We start from the raw sequence: 24840 nt of genomic DNA, 5'->3' as shown, positions 1-24840 counted from the left end.
ACTGTGGGCACCTGGCTGCTGCTCTTTAATCCTTGTCTATGACGGTGTGTTTGAGAACACTGTCAATACAAGAAGTAGTTGACTGCACTCTGAACATTCTGATTGGCTGAGAAGAGGCCAATAACGATATGCCATGTGCTAGTACATCTATGGGATCACAAAAGCGCAAAGCAAATTAAAAACAGTGTTTTCTGGTGAAGGCCATCTGCTAGTCGGCGAGAAAGCCATTTTCGTCTAAAAAGTGCTGCTAAGTGGCCTATGTCAGATGTGACCCCAGCAGCCATTCCTGAGTGTTTGCAAAAAGCAGATTGGTTTCAGCACCTATCAACTCTTCCACTCTTATGTGTGCCAGTTTAGAAGGTGCCTCTGCTTCATCATCCCTCAAAGGTTGGTAAAGCCAAAAACTACTACTTGTTTAGGGTGCCGTCCACCAATGTACCTCTGCTTGATTTTTCTTTGTTTTGTCCTCTATGGATTTGCATCATCACACTGTGGAGCAGAGTGCAGGGGTAGTTCATCTGTGTGTACTGGTTACCAATTGAACAGTCTGTTCAGGTGGTGTTCAGGTGGAGGCACTTGTAACTCTTGCTTTTATACCCACTGTGCTAATGTCCAGGGGTTGTTTGTGTATGAATAAGCAGAATGGTATAACCGAGTAATGACCAGGCAACTAGACAGTGCCCACGTTCCCCTCCTCCACACCACAATACCCTCCCATTCACCCTTTTGCCCTAAATTGTAGTAGGTGGTAAAACTGAAGGGATGTCATTTCTGAAGATCGAGACTACACCACATACAGTCTCCCCTCCTAGCCCACCTTTCCAAATCACTTCTTTTTAGATAAGGACACAGGAAACGGAAGACCATCAGTCAGCCTTCCGCATCCTCCCTTCCCAAACCTTTTTATTGTTAGGTGCATATTGGAGGCACTGTGCAGGACTGTAGTTCTCAGGCCAACATTTCCCTGTGTATATGGCCTGTTCCAGATTAGGTGGAAAGAATGAGTTCGAAGAAACCAAGTGGATCTTGTGGAGTGTCATAACACTTATCCAGACACTGACGAAAAGCAACCATCCACCTTGGTCAGTTGTTAAACTTCAAAATGCAGTTAGCATTAAACTGGTGAGCTGGTCCTCCAAGCTCTTTAGAGATCGGGAGACTGCTGGTCCTCCAGACTCCTTAGAGATCCAGAGACTGCGGGTCCTATAGGTTCTTTAAAGCTCCACAGACTGCTGGCCCTTCCTCTCTTTAGAGCTCTGGAGATTGCTGGGTGCACAGGCTCTTTAGAGCTCTGAGGATTGCTGGTCGCCCAGGCCCTTTAGCGCTCCGGAGACTGCTGGTCATTGAGGCTCTATAGCCCTACGGAGACAAATTCCAAATGTTCTTTCTGCTAGGGGAAGCTTCAGATTCGCCAACGTTTTCATTTAAAGCTGTTAATTTTGACTAAATTAGGTATTATTTAATTAAGTCTAGACAGTGATCACTGAAGTTCCTGACTGCTTGAATTGTGCTGGTTGTTTAAGCAAGGGTGACTTTAAGAAGCACATTTTGTATGATCTATCAAAGCCTGATGAGGGTGAGAATTCTTGAATCGAGCCCTGTACACTTTTATCTGCCCTCCCTCTGAGTGCGGTAGAGGAGCAAATATCAAACCCAAGCTCGGCAACCAACCCACTGACGACCTCCCCCCTGGTGGACAACCAACATTGCATATTACCTTGTACTGTGATTGACTGCAATGCTTCTTTCATTGTGGCCACACAGTCTTAGCTCAGTGGTCGGCCACAGTCATTTAATATTTTTAACACTAAATGGTTCACAAGTGCCTGTCTTAGGCGATGGCATACAGTGCACCACACAAAAGACCCATGAACACTTTGAAAGCTCCCACAGGGTGTGGAATTTGACAACCTCCAGAGAAGCCTCTGCACTCAGACCACTCCTGTGTAGGTTGTAACAGTATACAAGCTTTGTAACCTAACACACACAACCACAGCAGCCTTATCTGTTGGCTGTGTGCTCACCATTGGCGGCCATTATTACACCTCCATGGTGGTCTTTGGCTCCAACACGATACCTTCCCCGATCATCAAGCAAACGCTGTGTCTGGCCTAGGCCGTGTCCCGGGAGCCATTGCTTACCTGCTTGCAATGGTGCTGGAGCTGGTTCTCGCAACTGGATAAGTTCATCTGCGCCATTTTCAACTGTGACTGCACTTCCAGCAGCTCCTCTCGAGCACACCTGTGCTTCTCTTGAATATGTCCAATGTCTTCCTCAAGTGTGAATAAACGCTGCTCACGGTCCTGAAGCTTTGAAAAATCAACGAGATGTCAAAATGTGTTATTTTGGTTTTAATCAATCTAAGTTAAAGATGCACGTCAAGTACGTGTCTTCCCATTCACGTTGTTCTGGCATGAACACTGCTCCATTCATATAGTCACACCGCCGCCCCCTAATCACCAAACCTATAACATGCATCAAGATAGTGTACATTATTATCTTTTCGCACACCTGAAAATAACAAGTGCAAACCTCGCGTTCAGTCGTTTCCTCCTTTTTTGCCCTGGGAAAAAAGTAGGACGAGATCACCACAGTCAAACTAATTTGGCTGTTTGAACCGGTTTTCGCACCCAGCTGGCTCTGTTGTAAAGCTATATATTAAAAATAATTGTGCATCAGGCGTGCATTATTTTCCATAGCAAGTGATGCGCGATAGAAGGCGAGTAATGAGATTCCACTTTCATCATGCAGACTTGCAAAGCAGCCTAGGTAAATGCTTGTCCAATTATCCGATTTAAAATGATTCCCCGCAACAGCATTTCTTGTGCGAAAATAGAAGGATACAAAAACATACATGTTGACTACCACAGACTACCTAGTGCAGGGAGCCAGCAAGTTAGACAGATATACAGGGAGGTGTTCTGCTATGGAAATTGCTACACATTACCATTAAAAATCCTTCCTCCTAGACCTCGCACTCGGACGCTCACTCCCTGTACCTGGCACCATTCAAGCACAAGGATCTGTTTTTGCATCAAGTGTGCATGCCCAGGCCCAGGCGGCCCTAAACAACAATGCAAAAGGAACGGCCTAACATGGCACCGTGGGCAAGTTTGGAGACTCGGTACCTTATGCTGCTGGTAGTTTTCAACAATGTTACTGGTGCAATGTTCATTAAAAGACACCATTCTCCACATAGCTCCCAGAAGTTTATCTGTAAGGGCAAATGAAAAAGAATGCTCATGAAACTGCACAAGTTGCACTTCATACATGTGGGCCGCTTCCGTTCTATGTGCATCACATGAGGATCCACGCCCACATACGTTAGCAGGGTTTGATGGATGCTTCCTAAGTGTGCCAGACTGCAATTTCCGTTTCAAAATGTCCCAGAGGATAAATTCCTCCGATAATATTTCAAAGACGGATTGGAATCTCCGACATTAGTGAGGCTTTTGACGGGTTATCCCCAGCCTACTAAGCACAGCTGTCTCTGGCTGCGGCAGCAGCCTACTCCTGCATTTTGTTAGACTAGCGCCCAAAAAGCAATGCTCAATTCCACCAATCAGTAGTGTATACATTACCATGTGGTGAAGGCCACAAAATAGTATATGAAGAAATGCCCTTTCCATCTATGTCTCTAGAAGACTTGCAAGCCATAGTAGAGGAAAAGACTCCTAGGGCTCCGACAGGTCACAAAATGGAGCAGTCTTGGCCTCTAAAATATATTTCTGTCTTTGCAAAATAACAACCTCATCCCAAGCAATCCTCTGCCATGTGACAATGGAACACACACTTTCACACTAGACACTGTGGCAGGTCAGAAGTAGGCCGCAGACTCTCGAAGGGCATTGTGATGAATCCAAAGGAGTCATTGCGGATTCCCCGACGATTACCTCCTCCCATGTGGCCAGGGGACGGGAGCCGCTTCCTGATCCTGACCGTGGGGGGCGCTATGTGAGGGAGGATCACCTGAGAGGAGAGAAGCACCAGGGTGATATCATGGCTTCATTGTATGTGATGCGGTATCCCCCATTTTCCCATGGAAAACTACCCCCTTCAACCCAATACCCTAATGGCCTATTGCCATACATTTGTTCCTCCCTTTTGGGGAAAATACAGAAGCCTTTTCCCAACACTCTTTAGGCCAAACTCCCTGATCTTTCATGTCAAATCATTGAGAGACACTCTCCAAGCACTATGTATCAGTTCATATCAGTGGACTCCAGTTCACACAACCACCTAAGTACTAAGGCAAGAGGATGAAGGAAATGATGCAGAGCAGCAAGAGCTTCGAGCTCAATGAGAGTAGTAGTTTTGTGAAGGCATCTCTGCACGTGACATTTAAAAATGGAAACCAAACAATGAGAGGCTGCTCAGGAGAAGATGTTGCATCTCCCTTGGAGGGATGTGGAAGCTGGAGGCACGGGCCGGTGGGGCAGAGCCAAGAGGCTCGCCATCAAAGAGGGAAAACATAATTGCGAGAACAAGCAGGGCCACAGAAATGACATGAACCACAAGACAATTCCTCGGCATTCAGCAGCTGGAGGAAGCAGCGTTACTCTCACCAGGATCTGGAGGAAAGCAGGCATTCAGGAGCGGAGCTGCGGGAGAAGTTGGAGAGATGTCAAAGTGGTCCAGAGTGGAAGGCAAGTGGCAGAGCTATGTCGTGTGAACGCAAATGGGACGCCACATAGCTGGTGAGTCAGCCCAAGCAAAGTGGAAACCACAGTGCATTTCGGCCACCTCACCAGACACAATTTGAACGTTGCAAAGCCACAGAGACAGAAAGAATAATACGATTTGTGAGTCAAAAAGGCAGAATAGAAATACACCCCCAGCAATGTATGAATGCACGGAAAGCTGATATGGGAAAAGCTAAAAACTGAACCTTGAAAGAACTAAACAAACCGAACCGAGGAAAAGATATGCAATTGTGAATGCAGAGAGAAAATGTTACAAGTATATGGAAATAAGTCCTGGCAGGCAAGTAAATCAAGCAGCTACTACTATATGAGAAGTCCTGGCAGCTGACTATACCAGGCAAGTCGAAGTGCATAAGAAGTCCTGGCGGGGGAATATACCGGGCAACGGCAAACCCACAGAGAAGTCCCAAGAAAGGACAGTGTTTGATTGAACCAAGAAGGAACTTTTCCAAAAAAAGAAACTACAAGGCTAAACAGCTTTGTACATAAGATAGTTGTGGGCTAAGAAAAGAGACACACAACTGTTAAACCAAGAGACATTGCGATCCCATTGAATAATCCAGGGGAAGGGAGCCAGACGCTAGAGCCAAGTTTATTTTACCTTGGAGACCTTTTATGTTGGAGATGTTACATTTGTATTTTTATTTATGAACACTTTTTGCAAATACCAAGTTAAAGACGTTTCCCTTCTCACCTTATTATTTAGTTTGTACTGTGAGGGTCAGGATAGAATGTTTGGACATAAAGACACATCCTTAGTTTTTGGTTTTAGGTAGAGAAATTCCTCTGAGAGCAGGGTCAGAGAGGGATTTCCCCAACCTGTTCACGTTAATAATAGTCTTTAACCAAAAACATGACAACTTTGTATCCGGCTTTCATTTCTGACCCCTCACAGAATGTTCTTCAATCTTTTATTAAATTAAGAATGTAAGGCCTAACTTAACCTATGTCTATGGGTGGTACCTGTCTATCTTACTAAGGTGCTTGTCTGTCAGTCATGAATGTCCAAAGAAAAGCGTCCACAATGACCATTGTGCACAAGGCTTTCTGGGGCCAGGGCCTGCACTACATCCAACGCTTTCTTCCAAAATACCTTCCGTCTTGAGCCCTTCACTCAGCTACCTCCCACTCTCTAACGGTTAAACGCTTTTGCAGGCAGAGAGTGGGGGGTAGATCTCTCTCCTCTGCAGGTGCCTCCCTCTGGAATGGCCTCCCTGACCCTCTCAAACATGAGCCGGACCACCTGAAGTTCCAGAAGCAGCTCAAAACTTTCCTATTCCCCTATGCTTTCTCAGTCTGCCTCCTCTGCTGACCTACCTGTCTGCTGTGCTGACTGGTTGCTTGGCTACCCTTAGAATCTCACTGGGTACCAGACTCTTTCTTGATCAGTCATCCTTGCACTGCCTCTAGGCCTACCACGCACAAAGGGATTGTAACTGTAACCCTACAGTTCCTTGTTCTCCTTGCACTACACAGAGCCGTGCTTCCCTGGCTGCACTTACTCACAACATTACTGCCCTGTTTTCCCCTCCTCTCTCCCTTGCACTTTTCGTTCTCGTACTTGCACGATCTGAATGATACAAGGTCTAGTAAGATTGTTCGTCGTGTCTTCCCTCCCTTGTCTTGTCGTGCCTAGAAACATTTGTGTACAGGTGCCTTATAAATTACTTATGATATCATAGCTATGGTCCAAAACTACCCTAACTGACCCTACCACTAGATAAACTAACTTACTGTAGGAGAATTACTCCATTCTCCTATAGTACCAGTCTTCAGTATCTAATTCGCAGATAGTCTCTTGGGACCTTTTGTATTAATATCTTCAATTCTCAAAGGGAAAACTTGATATTACTTTCTTCACATGGATTCTTTTTTCTCTGTTTCTTAACAGTAGAAACATCAGCTGGCCTTTTTGTGGGAATTCTATCTTCAGGGGTGGTCACTCTTACTTTATAACAATTTCAACTCTCTTGAGTCTCTTGATTCTTTATCTGGGTTACAGGTATATGTTCTTGACAATGTCTTTCTTTCCCTTTAACACTACACGACTTACCTTAAAGAAAGTTATTTTCTCATTTTCCCAAGATTGTTTCATCCCTTGTTTCGCTTTCTCATTAACCAGTGTATCCTCAACTTGTTGGGTTCACAGCTTACACTTATATCTTATAGAGGTCCCCTCTTCCAGGGCATTTTTAAGCATTGTGTGAGTGGTCAGAAATGCGAGGCAGACAACTTGATAGAGGTTTTTCACAAGTAGCCATTTCATTAAATTATAAGGGTGTAATAAACAGCTTGCTTTCCCTACCTTAACGAGTATTTCCCTGCCCATAGAACTAAAAATAAAGGAAAACACACTATCATCAACGTTATTTGTCCCTCACACTTATAATTTGCCACAAACATATATGTTTTATATTACTGTTCAAAATCAACAAAATAACATTTATATTCCAATATAACCTTCATAACCAAATATCCTGGCAGCCAGGGTTGGATCCCCTCCCCCAGGAGTAATGTAAAATGTTACAAATAAAAGTTCCAATTAACAAAGGTTTTCCTGAATGATACAGGCCTGCTTCAAGGGTAATTCAAAGTTCCTTTCAATAGCCAAGTTCTGCTTCACTTGGCACTCCTGTTTATAAAGGACAACTACTTCAAATGATTTCTTTATAAACAACAATGTTTTCGTCAGGATGGTTTTACCACAGTTCACCAAACACATTCGTGGCCTTGCCACTTCTTTCCTCCACAACCTTTCACCACAATGCAGTACTTCAATATCTTCTTCCTGGTCCACTAACCTGCCAGGACTACCACTACCCACCCCTTTCCTGGTGTAGTCGCCTGCCAGGATAAAACTCCTACCACTATTACAAGTACTCTGTGATGAGGTTAATTTCAAACATTAGTAAAGTGTTTGACTTTCAATAACTTTGAAATTCTCAACTTCTTCCACATGGATAAAACACCAATTGATGTTGTTTGTTCCACTGATTTGTTTGTTATATGTAATGCAGGTTATATTCCTCTCCCTATTGATACTTTCCACAAGGAGAGCTTCTTTCCTGCCACCTTTGAGTTTCTACTATCACACCAGGTAACTGCTGAGAAGGGTTTTGTATAAATGTTACTCTCATCAAGAAAACTGTCTCCCCTTTTCTCTGTAATGGCCCTTACTTGCCCTTGCCAATGCCGATTGTTATTTGGCTTAAATATTGCCTTCTCTTTACTTTGGTAATGTCGGTTACAGATTACTTTCAATATTGTCCCCTCTTGGCTTTGGCAATGTTGGTCACAATCTTGTTCAATATTGCCCCCGGTTTATTTGAGCAATAAAAGTTGTAAAACTCCTTCTCTTGTTACCAATCAATATAAGGATTGCACAAAAAATACCATTAGTTCGGCATTCAAAACATCGACAAACAACCAGCTGTCTTTCACGGAGTGCCCCGGGGTCACTTATCAAAAGCCAACTCACCGGTTTCTCCATGCGCATCCGCCGTACCCGCTGCTGCAGCAACTTCTTCGGTCTTTGTGTTTGGATTCTCTGACAGTTCTGGTTGTACTAGCGTGTCCCGTGCCTTTTACCACAGGAGCCTGCGTTGCTCCTCGAATTTTCCAATACTCGCCAGCCACCAAAGTTAAGAACAGACAAATGAGAGATTCTCTCTCCCACTGGGCAGTCTGTCACTGTCACGCTTCCCGCTGCGTGACCTCTGCAGTTTAGGCTTCTCACTTCTGCTACTCCCTCAGCACGATAATCCGCTACACCAACAGTGGCAGTACTGGCGGCCTCATTTCTCTGCCCTTGCTGTATACACGGCTGTTGACTGTTCCTCCTACTGCTTCTAATGACCTGCACCTGAAGGGGCTTTAAATAGTAGAAAGTCCCACTAAGGTGTGGGACATTAGAAACAACTGCATACTGCAGTTCTGTGCCTCCAAGCCCTTCTTCCTCGTTCCAGTGCCTAGGGCATTATGGGACTTGAAGTCCCTAAGGTTCTTTTTCCCCCTTTTACCAAAGGTTTACATTTTGACCTTATCCAACCCATTCTGTTTATAGAAAGTACTTCCATAAAAAGGCTTTAGAGTAATTAATGGTTGATTCTTCATTTCATAGTTCAAATGAAAGGGGAATCATATATATCAGATTATGTTCTGATCTTTATATGTTCTATTCCCATGTTGACCATAAAGGTTTTTACTACTAACACTTTGGGTGTTTTTGGAAAGGGGACCCTTTCTCTGGCAGCATGCCATTAGGTATTCTGGTATCATGGAAGTCTCACCCATACGAAGAAGATGAGTACTGTGTTTCTCCGAACAGAGCCACCCTAGTCTCTTGGTGCCCTTCTCCTCTCAGGTGATCCACCTGGCTAATATTACCCCAGGGTTAGGATCAGGAAGCATCTGCCTTTCGCCTGGACACCTGGGAGGAGACTTTAGGCAGGGATTCTTCAGGATTCATCAAAATTGTCTCCGTTTCTTATTGTCCAACCTTACATTAGCCTTTTCTCTTCGATTCCAAACTTCATGGATATTAGCCGTTGGTTTTAAGTTCGCTTCACAATTCCTATTGAGACAAGTAAACTGCAATGGGTAATAGTTACCTTGAATCTTCCATGCTTTCTGTTCTGCCCATTACCTTCTATCTGGAGGAAAAATGGATTCAGGAGCCTTCTTTCTTTGGGACTCTGTTTCCTCTCTTGGAACGCTGATTGCGCTCACTCTATGGTGTTCGTCTCCTCACACTCCCAGATCTCCTGACAGCATTCTGGTGCCTACACATAGAGACTTTCAGTTGCTAATGGTATCGGTGACGTTCTGCGGACTACACGTTCAACCTGGTCTCCTTCCTGACATCTCGCCACCACCTTTGGTTGAGCGTATGCTCTACCGGATCTCTATTTTATGGGATCACCCCCAGTCTGGCGCCCCATGAACACTTCAAATGTGGATCATGTCTTTCCAGAAGTAGTAGTTAATACTGATGTTGTTGAAAAAGTCTTAAAAGACTTTGCTAAGTTGTTTGAAGTCAATTTCGCCACAGAAGTACTTTCAGTAGTGTCAGAAGCTTTTAGTCCTGCCAGGCGAGTATACATGGGCAGGGACTTTGTAGTGGTAGACCTGGCAGGTTAGTATACCAGGAAGAAGTTGTTGAAGTACTGTGTTGTGATTAAAGGCTGTGAAGAAGTGGCAAGACCAACAAAATATATTGTGAATTGTTGTGGAATCATCTTGACAAAATATTGCTGTTGAAAGTGGCAAGACCACTAACATATTATGTGAATTGTTCTGGAACCATCCTGACAAAACATTGCTGTTGGCACAAAGGAATCAGGGAGTGTTTTGTTTCTTAAGAAATTGTTTTCAACTCTTTGTGAAAAGTGGAGGGATTAAGATTTGTTGTTTATCTGAACTGTTAGTTAAAGACCAAGTGAGAGGCTTTTGCAGCAAGAAAAACAATCATCATCAGAACTTTGTTGCAAAACCGAACCTTCCTATTTTGAACTGTGTGAAATTCCTGCTTTGAATCTGGGAAAGGGGATCTCACCCAGGGTACAAGGAGTAACAGTTACTAGGTTTATGTTGGACATAACTGTTATTTTTGTTACTTATGAATTGCCATATATTCTCTTTATATGTTTGTTGTATGTAAACGTGTGAGGGACAGATTCCTTTTGTTAGAGTGTTTCCTTTATTTTGATAGGCAGGGAAATCTTCTTCAGAGTAGGGATTGTGGGGTGTTTATCGAACCCTTTTAAGTTAATAAAATCGTAATTTATGAAAAACCTTTACAACATTGTCTTGCTCACATTTCTGACCCCTCACAGTACCTTATGTAATTGTTTATTATACAATGTGTCTATTGATGCTTTATATTCACTATGGTTCATTGAATTGTTTTTAAGTATTTGTGTATTTATTTTAACAAATTATGGACTTTTTTGCTTTTCGGAAATGAACTACTACACTAACCACTGTATTTTCTTTAAACACATTGCTAAATTAGCTTTGATTATATGTATATATATATATATATATATATATATATATATATATACACACACACTATTTTTCAAACAGTTCTTTTATTTTCATTCATCACCTATCATGGCTGGTATACAGGGGTTTATGTATGAACCTGAATACAAGGACAAGGACATGCTTACAAAGCAAAGCTAGCAACAAATGGTTGAGAAGACTGCTAGCAGGGGTGAAGATTCACCAGATCCCAAACTGAGTCAAACGGAGGACGTTTCCACTTGGTGTATATGTTGCCGCAAAAACTCTCCCTGCATGGCCTACATATCTGACGATCATCCTCCCCCACTATGCGTATCTTAGCAAAGAGACTTCAGGGCATTGTGCGTTACACATTCAGTTCTGACAATGCTGATGGTGCTTATGAACACACTTGGAGGCAAGGTTCGTCCTTGTGTTCCCAGTAATGAGTGGGTATTGTGGCAACCCTTTTTAAAAATATATGTTTATTTTAAACCAGCACATAGGTGACAATAGTACAAGTAAATAAAGAACACATCTAATATCCCCGTTCGGTTGTCTGCAAGGAGCGGGTGCGAGCCTTGCGTGTCCGTGCCCCGGTTACAGTCCCCACAACCCTCCCGGCCCGGCTCTAGGGACCTCGCCGCTGGAAGTTCTCCCTCCGAGCCAAGGACCGGACCCTTCTGACCTCGGGAGGGGGGAGGGCTTATTAGTTAGATCCGGAAAGGTCTGGTCATAGTCTAGAAATGGTGCCCAGATATTCGAAAAGAAGCTATGTAGGAGACCTGCCTTGGCTGCTGACACTTTTTCCGCGATCAATATGTCCCACATTTTTATCGGAATGGCCCTTCAGTGGTCTTCCAAGTGCAGGCAACTGTGATTCTCCCGGCCTGGAGACATTGGGTCAATGGCTTGGCGCGTATTCTGGATCTTGGGTAAACCCATGGGACGGGGGCTGTTAACAGGATGGGTTCCGGTTCTAATGGAATTGCCGCCTGGGTGATGTCTTTACTAGTGGCAATGCATTGTCTCCAGAAAGTATCCACCTTTGGACATGACCACCACATGTGGAAATAGGATCCCGGCTGTTCACATAGGCGCCAGCAGCAGGGGTCCAGGGCTCGGTTAACACAGTGAAGTCTGAGGGGTGTGGGGTAGTACCAGCGCAGGAGTACCTTATGGGCGCATTCTCTGTTGTTGATGCAAAAGGAGGAAGAATGTGTCTGTGCCCAAATGTCCACCCACGTCTGGTCCTCCAGGGGGTGTCCCAAGTCCGTCTACCATTGCGACATATATGGGGCCCTTGTGGAAAGAATGTCTTCCTGGAGAGGTTTATAGAGGGTGGTGATTTTCCCATGTGGCAGGAGGTCTTTTAGGGTGAGCTCGAGGGAGTTGGGGGTGCGTATCCCCACTTGGCGAGTTAGGGGCTAAGAGCACCAATGCCGTAGTTGAATGTAGGGGAATCTATCTGCCTCAGTGAGCCGAAAGGCTGTTATGCATTGCTCGAAAGAGCGAGGCTGGTCTCCCTCAAAGAGTTGTCCCAGAGTTTCAAGACCACCCGCAATCCAGTTTTTAAAATTCAAGAGATGGAACCCTGGGGAGAAAGCCGGGTTATGGAATATTGGGGAGGAGGGGCCCAGCACCCTCGGAGTGCCTGTACGCCTCAAAACCCAGTCCCATGAGCTAAGGGTATGTTTAGTGGAGGACAGCATCTTCCTCCAATGCTGGCACAGTGGGGGCAAGATGTGCGGGAGGAAGTGCAGGGGAAGTGACAGGCAGGATTGTTCGGCCTCCACTCACTTCGGGTGCTCAGAGGACATGAGCCATGTCCTAATGTGAGCCAGCTGAGCTGCCACCTGGTACCCACACAGGTCTGGAACCCCCAACACACCCATTTTGGCGCTGCTCATCATTGTTCTCTGGGGAATCCTTGCCTTTCTACCCTTCCAAATGAACCAGAACATTTTCCTCTGCAAGCGGCAGAGAGGGGGTAGAGGGATCGTGGTGGGCAAGGAAGAACAAGCGTATAAGAACCTCGGAGGGAGGTTAATTTTACGGGTGGTAATGCGCCCGATAAGTGAGATTTCTTGTGACAGCCATTGGTCCAAGTCCCTCTCAAGACCTTTAAAGAGTGGGGGGAAATTCGCCCGATATTCCTCTCCCAGGGGAGCGGGAATTTGAACTCCCAGGTAGGGAATAACTTTTTCGCTCCATTGGACTGGGCAGAGGGTTTCAAAGGATTCCCGCTCACCTGACTCTAAGCCTATCCCCAGGGCCAAGGATTTATCAAAATTGATGGTGAAGCCCGACACCTTCCCAAATTTATCAATTTCAGAGAGAAAAGAGAAGTTCGGACGGAGAGGACGTCATCTGCGTAGAGGGCAATTTTGTGCTGGGAGGTACCAATCTGGGAGCCCCTGATCCTTGAGTTTAATCGGATTCTCTGGGCAAAGGACTCCATAACCATGGCAAAAAGGAGCAGGGATAGTGGGCATCCTTGCATGGTTCCACAGGTTAAGGGGATTGGGCCCGAGAGGGAGCCATTGTCCCTAAGAAAAGTTTTCAGGGATTGATAGTTAGCCAAGACAAATTTTTGGAAAATCGGCCCAAAGCGGAATACTTCCAGAGTCAAACGCATAAAAGCCCAGTCAACTTTATCAAATGCCTTTGTTGCATCTAGGGCCAGGAGCGCTAGCTTCTGTGAGTCCTGGGTTGCAATATCGATTAGAGTTAGGGTTCTGCGGATGTTATTCCCCGCTGACCTGTTTTTAATGAAGCCTGTTTGGTCCGGGTTGATTATTTTGGGCAAGACGCTTTCCAGGTGGTTTGCCAGAATTTTGGAGTAGATATTGGCGTCTATGTTTACGAGGGGTCCTTGCCTGGTTTGAGTAGAAGGATGGTGATGGATTCCTGCATGGAAGGGATAACGGAACCAAATCCACCAAATGAGTTCAATAGGGTGACCAGGGGTAGGAGTCAATTGGGGCGGAAGATTTTATAGAATTTAATTGAGTATCCATCACGGCCTGGGGCACTAGGTTTAAGGGATTTGATAGCGGCATCAACCTCCTCACCTCAGATCGGGGCGTTGAGGCTCTCCCGGATCGAGTCTTTCAGCTGGGGGAGCGCCGCCCTCCGCAGGTACTCTGAGTCCTCCTCTTGGTCTCGCGATTATGCGTTCATTACCTCGGATAGGTGGGCCGCCACCAGCCGAAGTTTTTCCTGTTCCACATATTGGACCTTGCCTTGTTGTTCGCGAAGCCCAGTGATCATATTTTTCCTCTTCGTCTTGGCCAGCTTCTCCACCAGTAATTTATTTGCCTTATTGTTCCTGGCATAGTAATGTTGCTTGGATTTGGCTAGCAGATGTGCTGTGTTCTCCGCGTAGTGGGCTTCCAGTTTTTTCTGGGCCGCCTGGATGGCCCCTTGGGTGTTCGGACACTAGCCTTTACATTTATGATTTGCTTCAGCTTTTTGGACCTCCTCCTCGAGGACTAGTCGGGCTTGTTGTTTGCGTGTATGGTACGTTTCCCCCTATGCAATCAGTTCTCCCCACTCCACCGCCTTAATGGCGTCCCAAGTGTTGGCTGGGCAGGTCTCTTCATTTGGGTTTTCCTTGAAGTTTTTGATTGTTTTGGCAAATCGCGTCTTTCAAAGGCAGGGCAGGTCTCTTCATTTGGGTTTTCCTTGAAGTTTTTGATTGTTTTGGCAAATCGCGTCTTTCAAAGGCATTTCGTTGAGAATGGGTGGGATCATACAGATACCAACAGCGTTGCGGGATCGGGTCTGGGTAATGCGCCCAGAGGGCCAGCGTTATCGGAGCGTGGTCGGATAGTATCCTAGACCCGATGGTTACCTCATCGACATAGGCCAAGACCTGTGGGGAAGACAATAGGAGGTTGACCCGGGAGAACGTCCTATGCGCATGGGAGTAGAAAGAGAAGTCTGTCTCAGCGGGGTGAAGTACTCTCCATGTATCCACAACGTCTAGAGTCTGGAAGAGATGAAGGAGGCTGATGGCGAGTTTGAAATCTTTGGGGGTCAGGGGATGTGATCTATCTCTTGCCGGGTCAGGGACCCCATTAAAGTATCCTACAATAACAACTTGGCCTTCCGCAAACGTGAGGAGAGTGTTGCCCAGTGCCTCATAGAAGGTGCTGTGTCCATCGTTGGGGGCATAAACTGAGATAAATGCGTACAGCTGCCGGACCATAAGGCACTTAACCGCATTGTAGTGACCCTCAGGGCATTGTCTGGTCTCCAGAATTTGTGGATTTAGTCCTTTTGCAAAGAGGATCGCTGTACCCCCTTTCTTAGTGCCAGGGGAGCTCCCGATCCGATCCTGAAAAAAAGTGATGGTTTTTGGCAGACTTCCGAGCCCACGGTGCATCTAAAGGCGTATGAAAGTGGGGGGCACACGGTGCGTGCCCTCCTCAACGGCGAGACTGCATATTCACGGAACCAGACCCCGAAAAGGTGGCGGTTGTGCAAAGGAAGGGGAGCACCCAAGATGGCCGCCTGTGGACAAAGGGCCATTAAAGGTCCGACGAGCTGAGGAAGACAAGGTTGGTCGGAACGTGGGCGAGCCCAACCGGATAGACGGGTCGCATGCGCCTCGGGTTGAAGGCAAGAACATAAGGGCGAGCCCCCACTGCAGAGGCCATGGGTCGTGGCGAGCCAGCAGAGTGAATCCAGGTTCAGCGAAACCTCGCTGTGAAGGGGCCGACGAGCGAACCCCGCGAGGATACAGCTGGGCGCGTGGGCCCAATCGATGCAACAGGATGTCTTCCAAGGCGGTGCGGCCCCGGATCAAACAGCCTACGATGGAGACCTATGCCAGGTCGCCCTTGGGCGCGGAAGGGGGCAAGAGCAAAGAAACCCCTGCGGCAGCGACGGACCCAACGGGTACTATCCAGGAGGTGCTGGCAGCAATTGCCGACTTGAAGGTGGCCTGGGAGACAAAGCTGGGCCGGGCCATGAAAGAGTTGCAAGAGGGCCTCAAGATAGGAGCGGTCCGAGAAGAAGTGAACCTGTTGCGCCAGGATGTGCGAACGATCGCGGAACGCACTGGGGAACTGGAGGAGTTGGCCCCGACCGTGGAGGCGTGCAATACACACGCCAAGGAACTTCATGCCCTCGTGCAACGAGTGGGCAATTTGGAGGACAGAGCAGAGCAGGCGGAGGGGCGCGCCAGGCGCAATAACATTCGCATAGTGGGGGTAATGGGGGTACCGGAGGGAATGGAAGGATCGAACCCCACGGATTTCGTTGAAACCATGCTTTTGCAGGAGATTACAGGCAGAGAGCTGACCCAGGGGTTCGCGGTTGAAAGGGCGCACAGGGCCCTGATCAGGAGACCGGTCCCAGGAGCCCCCCCCGCGGCCGTTGATTGCAAAGATCTTGAACTATCGTGACCGCGAGAAGATTCTCGAATTTTTCCAGAAAGGGGGCACGATAGAAAGGGGGTCAGCGAATATAACAGCGTATCCGGATTACACGCTGCTTGTACAACAGAGTCAAATGAACTTTGGAACGGTGAAGAGGAGGCTCAGAGAGGCAGGCCACCGCTACATGTTGCTTTACCCCGCTAGGTTAAAGGTGATTCATAAGAACAGATCCCTCTTCTTTGAGACGCCGAGCGACGTGATGGAATGGTTGGATATGCAAGGTCGACCACAGGAATCGGATGCCCAGACAGAAGCGGATGGAGATAAGTAGCACGCTGCAGAGGCACCCGTGAGGCCATAGCTATGACATTGGGACTAGAATATAGTTTGATATTGTGCTTGTGTGGGGGAAGTCACGGCATCTGCCGGCGGGTCCCGTTGAATTCACTTCTCCTAAATAGATGACTGGGAGCTCCTGGGGAGCAACCTCTGCACCCGATAGTAGTACACTTAGTTAGGTCACTGTTAGATTGGTGACACCCCGCGGGGTCCTTGTTCTTGGTCACGAGACGGGTCCAGACGTGGGTAGGCCTGAGATCCAGGGATGGAGCTGGGCTATTGTTGGGGGTTGGTGGGGGGGGGGGGGGGGAGTTGTGTGCAGTGGTGTGAGGTTGGGGAAGGGGGAGGGGGGCATGGTTCGTTAACAGAAGGGAAAGAGCCAGGAAGCGACCCTACATGGGGAACATTATGGGGAGGGATGGGACGGAGATAGACCGACTAGATGGCATTGGGTAATCTCAGAATTGTGACCTGGAATGTACGGGGCCTCAACAGCTACCTTAAACGTAACAAAGTGATGATGTATTTGAAGAGGATGCGCGTAGACATAGCCCTGCTGCAAGAGACCCACCTCACTAGGGAAAGGCTGGAGGTGGTCGGGAGGAAATGGAAGGGCACCGTTGTGGGGGTGGCGTACTCAGCGTATGCCAGAGGGGTTGTCACTTGGGTGGCACCCCACGTGCCGCTTTGAGTGCTTGATTCTACGGTGGACCCGGAGGGTAGAATGGTGGTGGTTACGGGTCTCTTGGAAAACAGAGAAGTACACATCATAAATTTGTACGCCCCCAATAACGATACAGCGGCTTACTTTAGGACCCTCTACGGTAAACTGTACGGTAGTGTGGGGGGGGGATTTTAACTGTACCGTAGACCCCAGTATGGATAGGTCCAAGGACAGGGCAGGAAAAACGACACCGGCGGCTAAAGCGCCGGGTACCCTACTGAAAGACCTAGGCCTAGAGGAAGGCTGCATCCCACGGATAGACAGTACTCACACTACACAGCGTCACATGATTTGTACACAAGGTTAGACTACATGTTTGTAACAGCCGGGATAGTGAGAGAAATAGAAAGAGCAGAATACAAAGCCCGAGTGCTGTCGGACCACTCGCCCTTGGTGGTAGACTGGAGAAACCAGCCCCCACGACCGCAGATCCCTACATGGAGACTTAGGACCGAGGATCTGCAGGATGAGGGGTTTCGGGAGGGCCTGAGGGACGCCATTGAAGAATATTTTGATACAAACACGGGAAGCGTAAGCTCTGTGGGCACATTGTGGGAAGCTTTTAAGGTGGTGGTGCGTGGGGTAGCTATCTCCCAAGTTAACGGGCTACAGGGGGGGGGGGGTCGAAAGGGAGCTCCGGGAGGCGGAAAGGGAGCTAGAGGAGCTCACGCGTTGCGTGAGCACCGCTCATGATAACGGAACCAAAGTAGAGGAGCTACAGTTGTCCTGCAGTGCACTCTGGGATACACTGTGCAGACTCAGCTACAGGAAATATACGGAGAGGATACACGCAGGGGGCGACAAGCCGGGCAGATTGCTGGCTTGGCTGTACAAGAGTGAGACCCCCCGCTCAGTGATTAGTGAGATTCAGGGCGAAGGAGGTAGCATATGCAACACCCAGAAAGAGGTAAATGAGGAATTCCTTAAGTTTTACAGACACTTGTATGAGGACACGGGGGAGGACATGGGCCAAGACATACTAGACACATTGGGGGACATTGAGCTGCCCACCTTAGATGATCTAGAACGTTCTGAGTTGGACGCACCCGTCACCTCGGATGAGCTGGAGGTAGTGATTCGGAACTTGCCCACTTGTAAGGCGCCGGGTTCGGATGGGCTGCCCAGCGAGTTCTACAAAACATACCAGCAAGAGTTGCTTCAGCCACTGCTTGCCACTTTCAATGAGGCCTATGAGAAGGGAGAACTCCCATTGTCCCTCCGCGAGGCTGTAATCATCCCACTCCTGAAACCAGGCAAGCCGGCCGCGGAGCGCGGGTCTTACAGACCGTTGTCCATGCTCAACCAGGACAGCAAAATACTCACGGCGGTGCTGGCTAATAGACTGAAGAGGGTGATTAAGAAACTGATACACCCAGATCAGACGGGATATGTTCCGGGTAGGAACATCACCGATAACCACCGGAGGCTACACCATGTCATAGACCAAACTGAGGAGGACACGGGCGAGCTGGCTATAGTGTTGTTAGACGCGGTCAAGGCGTTCGACTCGGTACGGTGGCCCTGGATGAAAGCGGTCCTGAAGGGGTATGGAGTGGGACCTGGATACCTCAGATGGGTCCAGTTGTTTTACAGCACCCCGATGGCGAGGGTCAAGACAGGGTCCACGGTCTCAGATTCTTGGCAACTGGGCAGGGGGACCAGACAGGGATGTCCCTGGTCACCTATGCTATATATACTGGCATTGGAGCCGCTGGCAATATGCCTGCGTCAACAATATGGGGAGGTGGGCATAAACACGCCCAGTGGAGAGCATCTGATATCATTATATGCAGATGATATGCTCCTTTATTTGCGCTATCCAGAAGAAAACCTACAGTACATCCTAGAGGTGATAGAACGGTACGCCGTCCTCTCCGGTATATCAGTGAACACTGGGAAGTCCAGCCTGTTCCCTTTGGGTAGATATAGGAATGTCCCGGTGCAGAGGCTGCCTGTTCTGCCAATACCATGGCAGCCCGTAACATTTAGGTATTTGGGAATAAACATTTATCACAAGATCGAGAACACAAGCACAACACGGAAAAGGCGATAGAGGGGATTAAGAACAGTATGGTATTCTGGTCCAGATTGCCCCTGACCATGATGGGGAGGGCGGCCTTGCTCAAGATGGTGGTCCTGCCTGAACTCTTGCACTTCTTTATAAACGTCCCGTTTCTGATACCCAGGAGCCTATTCGCGAAACTTCACAGCGTGTGTAGGGGTTTTGTGTGGGGCAGCTCTAGGAATAGGGTGGCTCTGTGGAAGCTCCAGAACCCATGTGACAGGGGGGGGATAGGCCTGCCTAACTTCGAACTCTATTACCTGGCGGGGCAGCTGCAGTACGTGGCCAGGTGGCTCTCGACTGAAGATTCGGCAGAAGCCAGGCTCCTGCGCGAAGATACAGCCCCATACTTTCTGATGGAAGTGGTGTGGTTGGGCAGAGATAAACTGGTGGGCAAGGGGCGGCTACTGAGGTTGGGCTGGGAGATCTGGCACAGGACATGGAAGATTGGGGGGGACTCGGAACCATACTCCCAGCAGGCCCCTTTGGCGGCTCTGTGTGGGAGCTACTCTCAACTACTTGAATCGGTCCGCAGATACTGGGAACAGGTAGGCCTAGCCACCCTCAGGGACATATGGCAGGAAGGGGAGGCGGTGGACTTTCAGCGGCTGCAGGAAGAGACGGGAGTACATGGTGGCCAATATATAACGTACACTAGGCTGGTGAAAAAGACTAGAGAAAGATGGCCGGAGACAGTGCTCGCGGGGGATCCAGATGCCTCCCTGGAAACCATGTATGATGTATCGGAGGGCGGGCACGAAATATCGAGGATATATGAGCTCCTGCAAGCAAGGGTAGGGAAGGAGTTGCTCCAATTGAGACAAGATTGGGAGGAGGAGGTGGGGGGACCCATGACGGATGAGCAGTGGGAACAGGCCCAGAGGTACCATAAAAAGGTGTCCCGTACTGCGAGATTCCAACAGCTTCAATTGTATGTTACCCACAGGGCTTATCTAACCCCCGGGAAGATTGCAAAGTTTGGGGGATCAGCTATGCAGCAATGCCCCAGGTGTGGGGAGGTGAACGCGGGACTGCTACACATGTTTTGGGCTTGCCCGGAGGTGCATAGATTTTGGAACAAGGTCAAGACGAGACTGGCTGGCCGGGGGGGGGGTGCTGGATGTGGAATCGGCTTGTATGGAATGTGTAATCTCTAGTCATGCATGCTTGGACTATTCCCTAGACCCCGGCATTTGAAACACATAAGAAAGATGAAGGACCTGGCCTATGTCTTGGCCAAACGTAGGATCGCCATGGGCTGGAAGGCGGCCCACAGACCTAGGGTGGAGTTATGGTGGACAGACCTCTTGAGGTGGGCGGAAGCTGAATCCGTAGTCTGGTTTGAAGCGGTCACCAGGGGGGGCGAAGAAGAAGCAGGGCCCTTGCTGGCCTGGCGGCAATTGGTGGCCTCGTTAGCAAACCCTCACCAGGGTGACAACGAAACAGAGGACCCGACTGATGGCTGTCTAGGTAGTGTGCCACCCAATGATGTTCCCGTAAACAATATGTGAGAACCGGCTCTAGTTTAAAGGGGGAGGGGGGAGTTGGGGAGTTTGAAAATGTGTTGGAATATGATGCTTTTTATGTTTTGAAACAGTTGTAGTGTGTTTGTTTGACCTGAAAAAATAAAATAAAAATATATTTAAAATAAAACTGTTTGGGGAGACAGTTTTTCTGGTCTGGAAAGTCCCCTGGCCAACAGGGCCAAACCTGTTCGTCCAGCCAATGGGGCTAAGACAGTCAACAAAATCGGAAATTCCCTCCAAGGGAGATTTGGTGGCATGCACCTTGGAGTCGGGCATGGGCCGTGGCAAGCCCACAGTGAGTTCTTGTAGCTCTGTGCTCCAGTGCCGGATATTTTGTGCCCGGGCCACAGATGGGCTCCCAGGGAGTAGCGGTGGCAAGCGCCTCAGAAATGGGCCAGTGGGGTCATACTCATCACTCTGTATTCTAAGGCCCTCTGGAGCATGCCAAACCCACAGGACTTCATTTCACATTCTGGCTCCTCTGTACTTTCGTCCAGGCTGCTCGCCTCGGTTTAGGAGCAGAGCTAACTGCCCCGCTCTCTGTGCAGTCAGGTGAGTTTTTTTTGTTCCCCCGGGTGATTTAGGACGTAGGATCGCTTCTGCATCTTCAAGGTGGCTAATTCTTCGGAGGGTTCCATTATAGGAAAATTAAACGGCCGTTGAAAACAGCCATCGGTACCGGACACGGTGGTCCTGGAGGAAGAGTTTTAGAGGCTGGAGGGCCCTCCGCTTTTGTATTGTCAAGAGGGAGAGATCTTGGTATATTTGGAGGGGGAGCGCTGAAATGACAGCTCATCTTGGGACCGACCTATCGCTGATATGGCTTCTTTGGTGGTGTAGAAGTGCACCCTTGTTATCACATCACGCGGGGATCCGAATCCACACCTCGTCGTGGAGCGCAGTCTGTGGGTTCAATCCAACATTAGCTGTGATTTATCCAGATGTGGTAGAAATGATTGGAAAAAGTCACCCATGTATTCAGCCAGGTCTTTTTCCAGGACAGAGGATGGAACTCCTCGTATCCGCAGGTTATTGCGTCGGGCCCTGTTTTCAAGATCCTCCTGTTTGAATTCGAGAATTTCGCATTTTTTATGGAGTGCCTGGATCGACCGTGGTACCTCTACCAAGGTTGTCGAGTGTTCTTGAGTCAAATCCTCCACTTCCCCCAGCCTCTGCTCCACACCCGTGACCCTTTGGTCTGTCCGCTCTAATTTAGTGGAGCGATCTGACATGCATGATCTAAATTCCGCCTTGATGTCCAACATGAAAAATTGAATGTTCTCTTTGCCAGTAATCCTCTGTCTTCTGAGGCTTGTTGGGGCGTGAATTTTGGGGGCTCAGATTTTTTCCCCTTGTCCGCCAAAAGCAGCATGGTGGCGATGTCAGAGTTCCTAGCAGATTTGAACTGCCTGGTCATTGCTTCCCGATGTTGTTGGAGGGAGTCCGCGTGGTCTCTGGAGCGGAGAACTAAGGTGGGGGGGTCCAGAAAGGTCAGTTGCTTCAGGAGGTGGGGGGAAGGCTGCCCAATCCTGCTCTGTGCTATTTAGAGGGTAGTCCCAAAGTCAGCGCGTCTCTGTTAATTGAGTGTAGGGTTCGTAGGCAAGTTCAGATTGTGCATGGGAGGCAGGGCCCCTCAGGAGAGTTGTTGGCGTGCTGTGCTCCCTGTAGGCAGGGGGGGCTATTTAGATGATGGGGGCGGAGGCCCATAGGGACGCCCCGGGATGGTTGGAGCCCAGAGGGTGTTAAGGGCAAAGCAACGCTTAGACCACTGATCTCCTTGATGGGTTTCATTGAGCCAGGCCCTGGATGTGTGTGCCAGCATCAGAGGTTGAAGATCAAACAGTGTCCCAGAAATTCAGGCCGTCGCTCTTATTGGGAAGGGGGCCAGTGTCGTCATAGTAGGCTTACCTAGGCCCCGCACTTTCAGAAGGGGTGTGGGGTTGTGGGCCGGGTTGCCCCAAGTAGTAGCTGAAGATTTGAGTGCTGCCGGAGAGGGGAGGGCGGGGGAGATGGCTGAGACAAGAAGGAGCAGCCGCCAGGGGAAGCAGCGCCCCCAATGCACCCCCCGCTGTCCCAAGTAATCCCAATGATTGGAAGAGTGGCTCGGCGGTGGAGTTGTGAGGAGCTTCAGTAATGGACGCCCCTCATGTGCGGCTCCGGAGGATTCCGGGGAACCAGTGCATGATGGGCCACGCCATGGGGGCAGGAGCTTATCGCCGAGGGGAAGCCACTGTTAGATGTTTTTCCCCCCTTCTGCCGGGCGCGACAGGCTGCCGTGATGTATGGGGGGACGGGTGGCCGTCTGCACCCACCGTGTCAGGCGTGGGAATCAAGATGATCCATCTGGGGGATGGTGCACAGCACACCGGGAACTCGAGACCGCAGAGTCGGGCCTTTGGACTCAGCTTCTGTCCACAGGCGGAGTCTGGCAAAACCCACGGTGGCCCCCGGCACCCCCTGAGGGTTGGACGTGCCTCAAGTCTTTATCTCAAGGGCCCGTTGATGGAGCCGGATCGCGACCACGCCTGGGGCTGGATCCCTGTCGGTCAATGCTGCAAGGTTACCTCTCGCAAGGTGTATGGCCGGGTAGCAGTCCTGATGTGCCCACTGGAAGTCAGGCGCTGATGGGGTGGAGGGAAGCCAGCAGGTCAGAGCTCCTTTTCTGGTAGATCGCAGCCGAAGACTTCAGTTGCCAGCCCCCATGAGATGCTACGATCAAGCCCCTCTGGTCCGTCTGCCATTTTGAGATGTTACGGCGGCAGGCAAGGCAAACTTTGTCGGCTTCAATCTAGGTTCCTAGCGAGCGTTAGTGGCTTGTATTACTCCCATATGTAGCCCGGCCATTATACTTGCTGTGGCTGTCATTATTCCTTTAAAGAGGCAGCTGGAACATCTTTTTAACTAGACGGACTGCGGGCTTCACACAGAGGCCATCAGAGGAGCAGCCACATCGATGGTGCTCCAGGCCACGGCCTGTGTCGACCCTTTTTACAGAATAACCTTTCTTACAAAGTGCTTTCGAAATAACTGTACAATGCAGATGTACAATCTCCATGGTTCTCTAAATTATCAACAAATTGTTCCCATTTTACTTACTGTGTAGAATGATTTTTGTCACAAACGTAACCTAACAAACATTCATGTCTGTTCAATATATTCCTTTAGACACTGTCTAGCAACTATTTTAGTGGCCTTATATTATAATTGTATATATCTTCTTTTATAACAATTTGTAGGTGAACTCAGTTGATCTGTACTTTTACTGTGGCACGGTTCTAGAAGACTATGTTTTTCATAATAGGTAATACAACATTGTACAAATTATATTTCACTTCCTTATACTCAACAATTTCTCTTATTTCCACTGATGGTACAGGCTTATGGCCTACAGAGCCTGAACAGAAGATGGGGGGGTCGGTGGGGTCAGAGCCCGTAGAGTCATACCGGCATGTGTTATACGAGCCGTAAGGGAGGAGTTTCTCAGGGATTACAATGAATATACTAGATTTCTCCACAAAGTCAATTCAATCTAATTTCAACATATAGTTTTATTTATTATTAAATGTTTTTATAACTAGTCATTTTGTCCGATGAAAAATATTCAATAGTACTACAAATATTTCTAGCAACTCACAAACTCAGTCATGTTGGTTGGCACTCAGTAATCCAAAAATTATATTTTCTATCATACACCAATGTATAAACGGATATGTGAAATGATAAAGAATAACCACATCAATCTTATTAAGAGATCCCACTGCTTATGAGCCTATTTTTTTCACAAACTGTAATGATCACCTCGCTTAGAGTAAGTTGCAAGGGTTCATTCACATTTATGAATACATTGTGCCAGAGTAAAAGGGCACACCATAGAGGCATTGTATTGAGTTTCTAAATAAACAAATGTTGAAATTGAAAGATCCAAATGTGATCACAATCATAAGTGTATTATGTGAAGTCACTCAAACCATAACGCATATAAGGTCATTAGGAGATATTCATATTTTATATAATTTCTCTATGTTGCTTGGTATGTGCTTCATGTTCTCAAATGTCCTTCCATGGCCTCCCAATTTTAATGAAAGTCATGCTG

General features: G+C 48.2%; 1 protein-coding gene across 3 annotated transcripts in view; it reads right to left on the bottom strand.

Annotated features, from left to right (window-relative positions):
- Positions 1-24840, bottom strand: part of LOC138497642 (polyamine-modulated factor 1-binding protein 1-like) — a 2990269-nt gene that overhangs the window by 1414850 nt on the left and 1550579 nt on the right. For all 3 annotated transcript variants that reach the window (XM_069621239.1, XM_069621237.1, XM_069621238.1), the window contains one exon: positions 2142-2309. In XM_069621239.1, the coding sequence (XP_069477340.1) occupies positions 2142-2309 (168 nt within the window). The remainder of the gene's footprint in view (positions 1-2141; positions 2310-24840) is intronic.

The sequence above is a fragment of the Ambystoma mexicanum genome, chromosome 5q (assembly GCF_040938575.1).
Source record: "Ambystoma mexicanum isolate Mex_15411 chromosome 5q, UKY_AmexF1_1, whole genome shotgun sequence".
In the NCBI taxonomy this organism is placed as follows: domain Eukaryota; kingdom Metazoa; phylum Chordata; class Amphibia; order Caudata; family Ambystomatidae; genus Ambystoma; species Ambystoma mexicanum.
The sequence above is the reverse complement of the archived record's forward strand: the minus strand, read 5'-3'. Positions and strand labels throughout refer to the sequence as shown.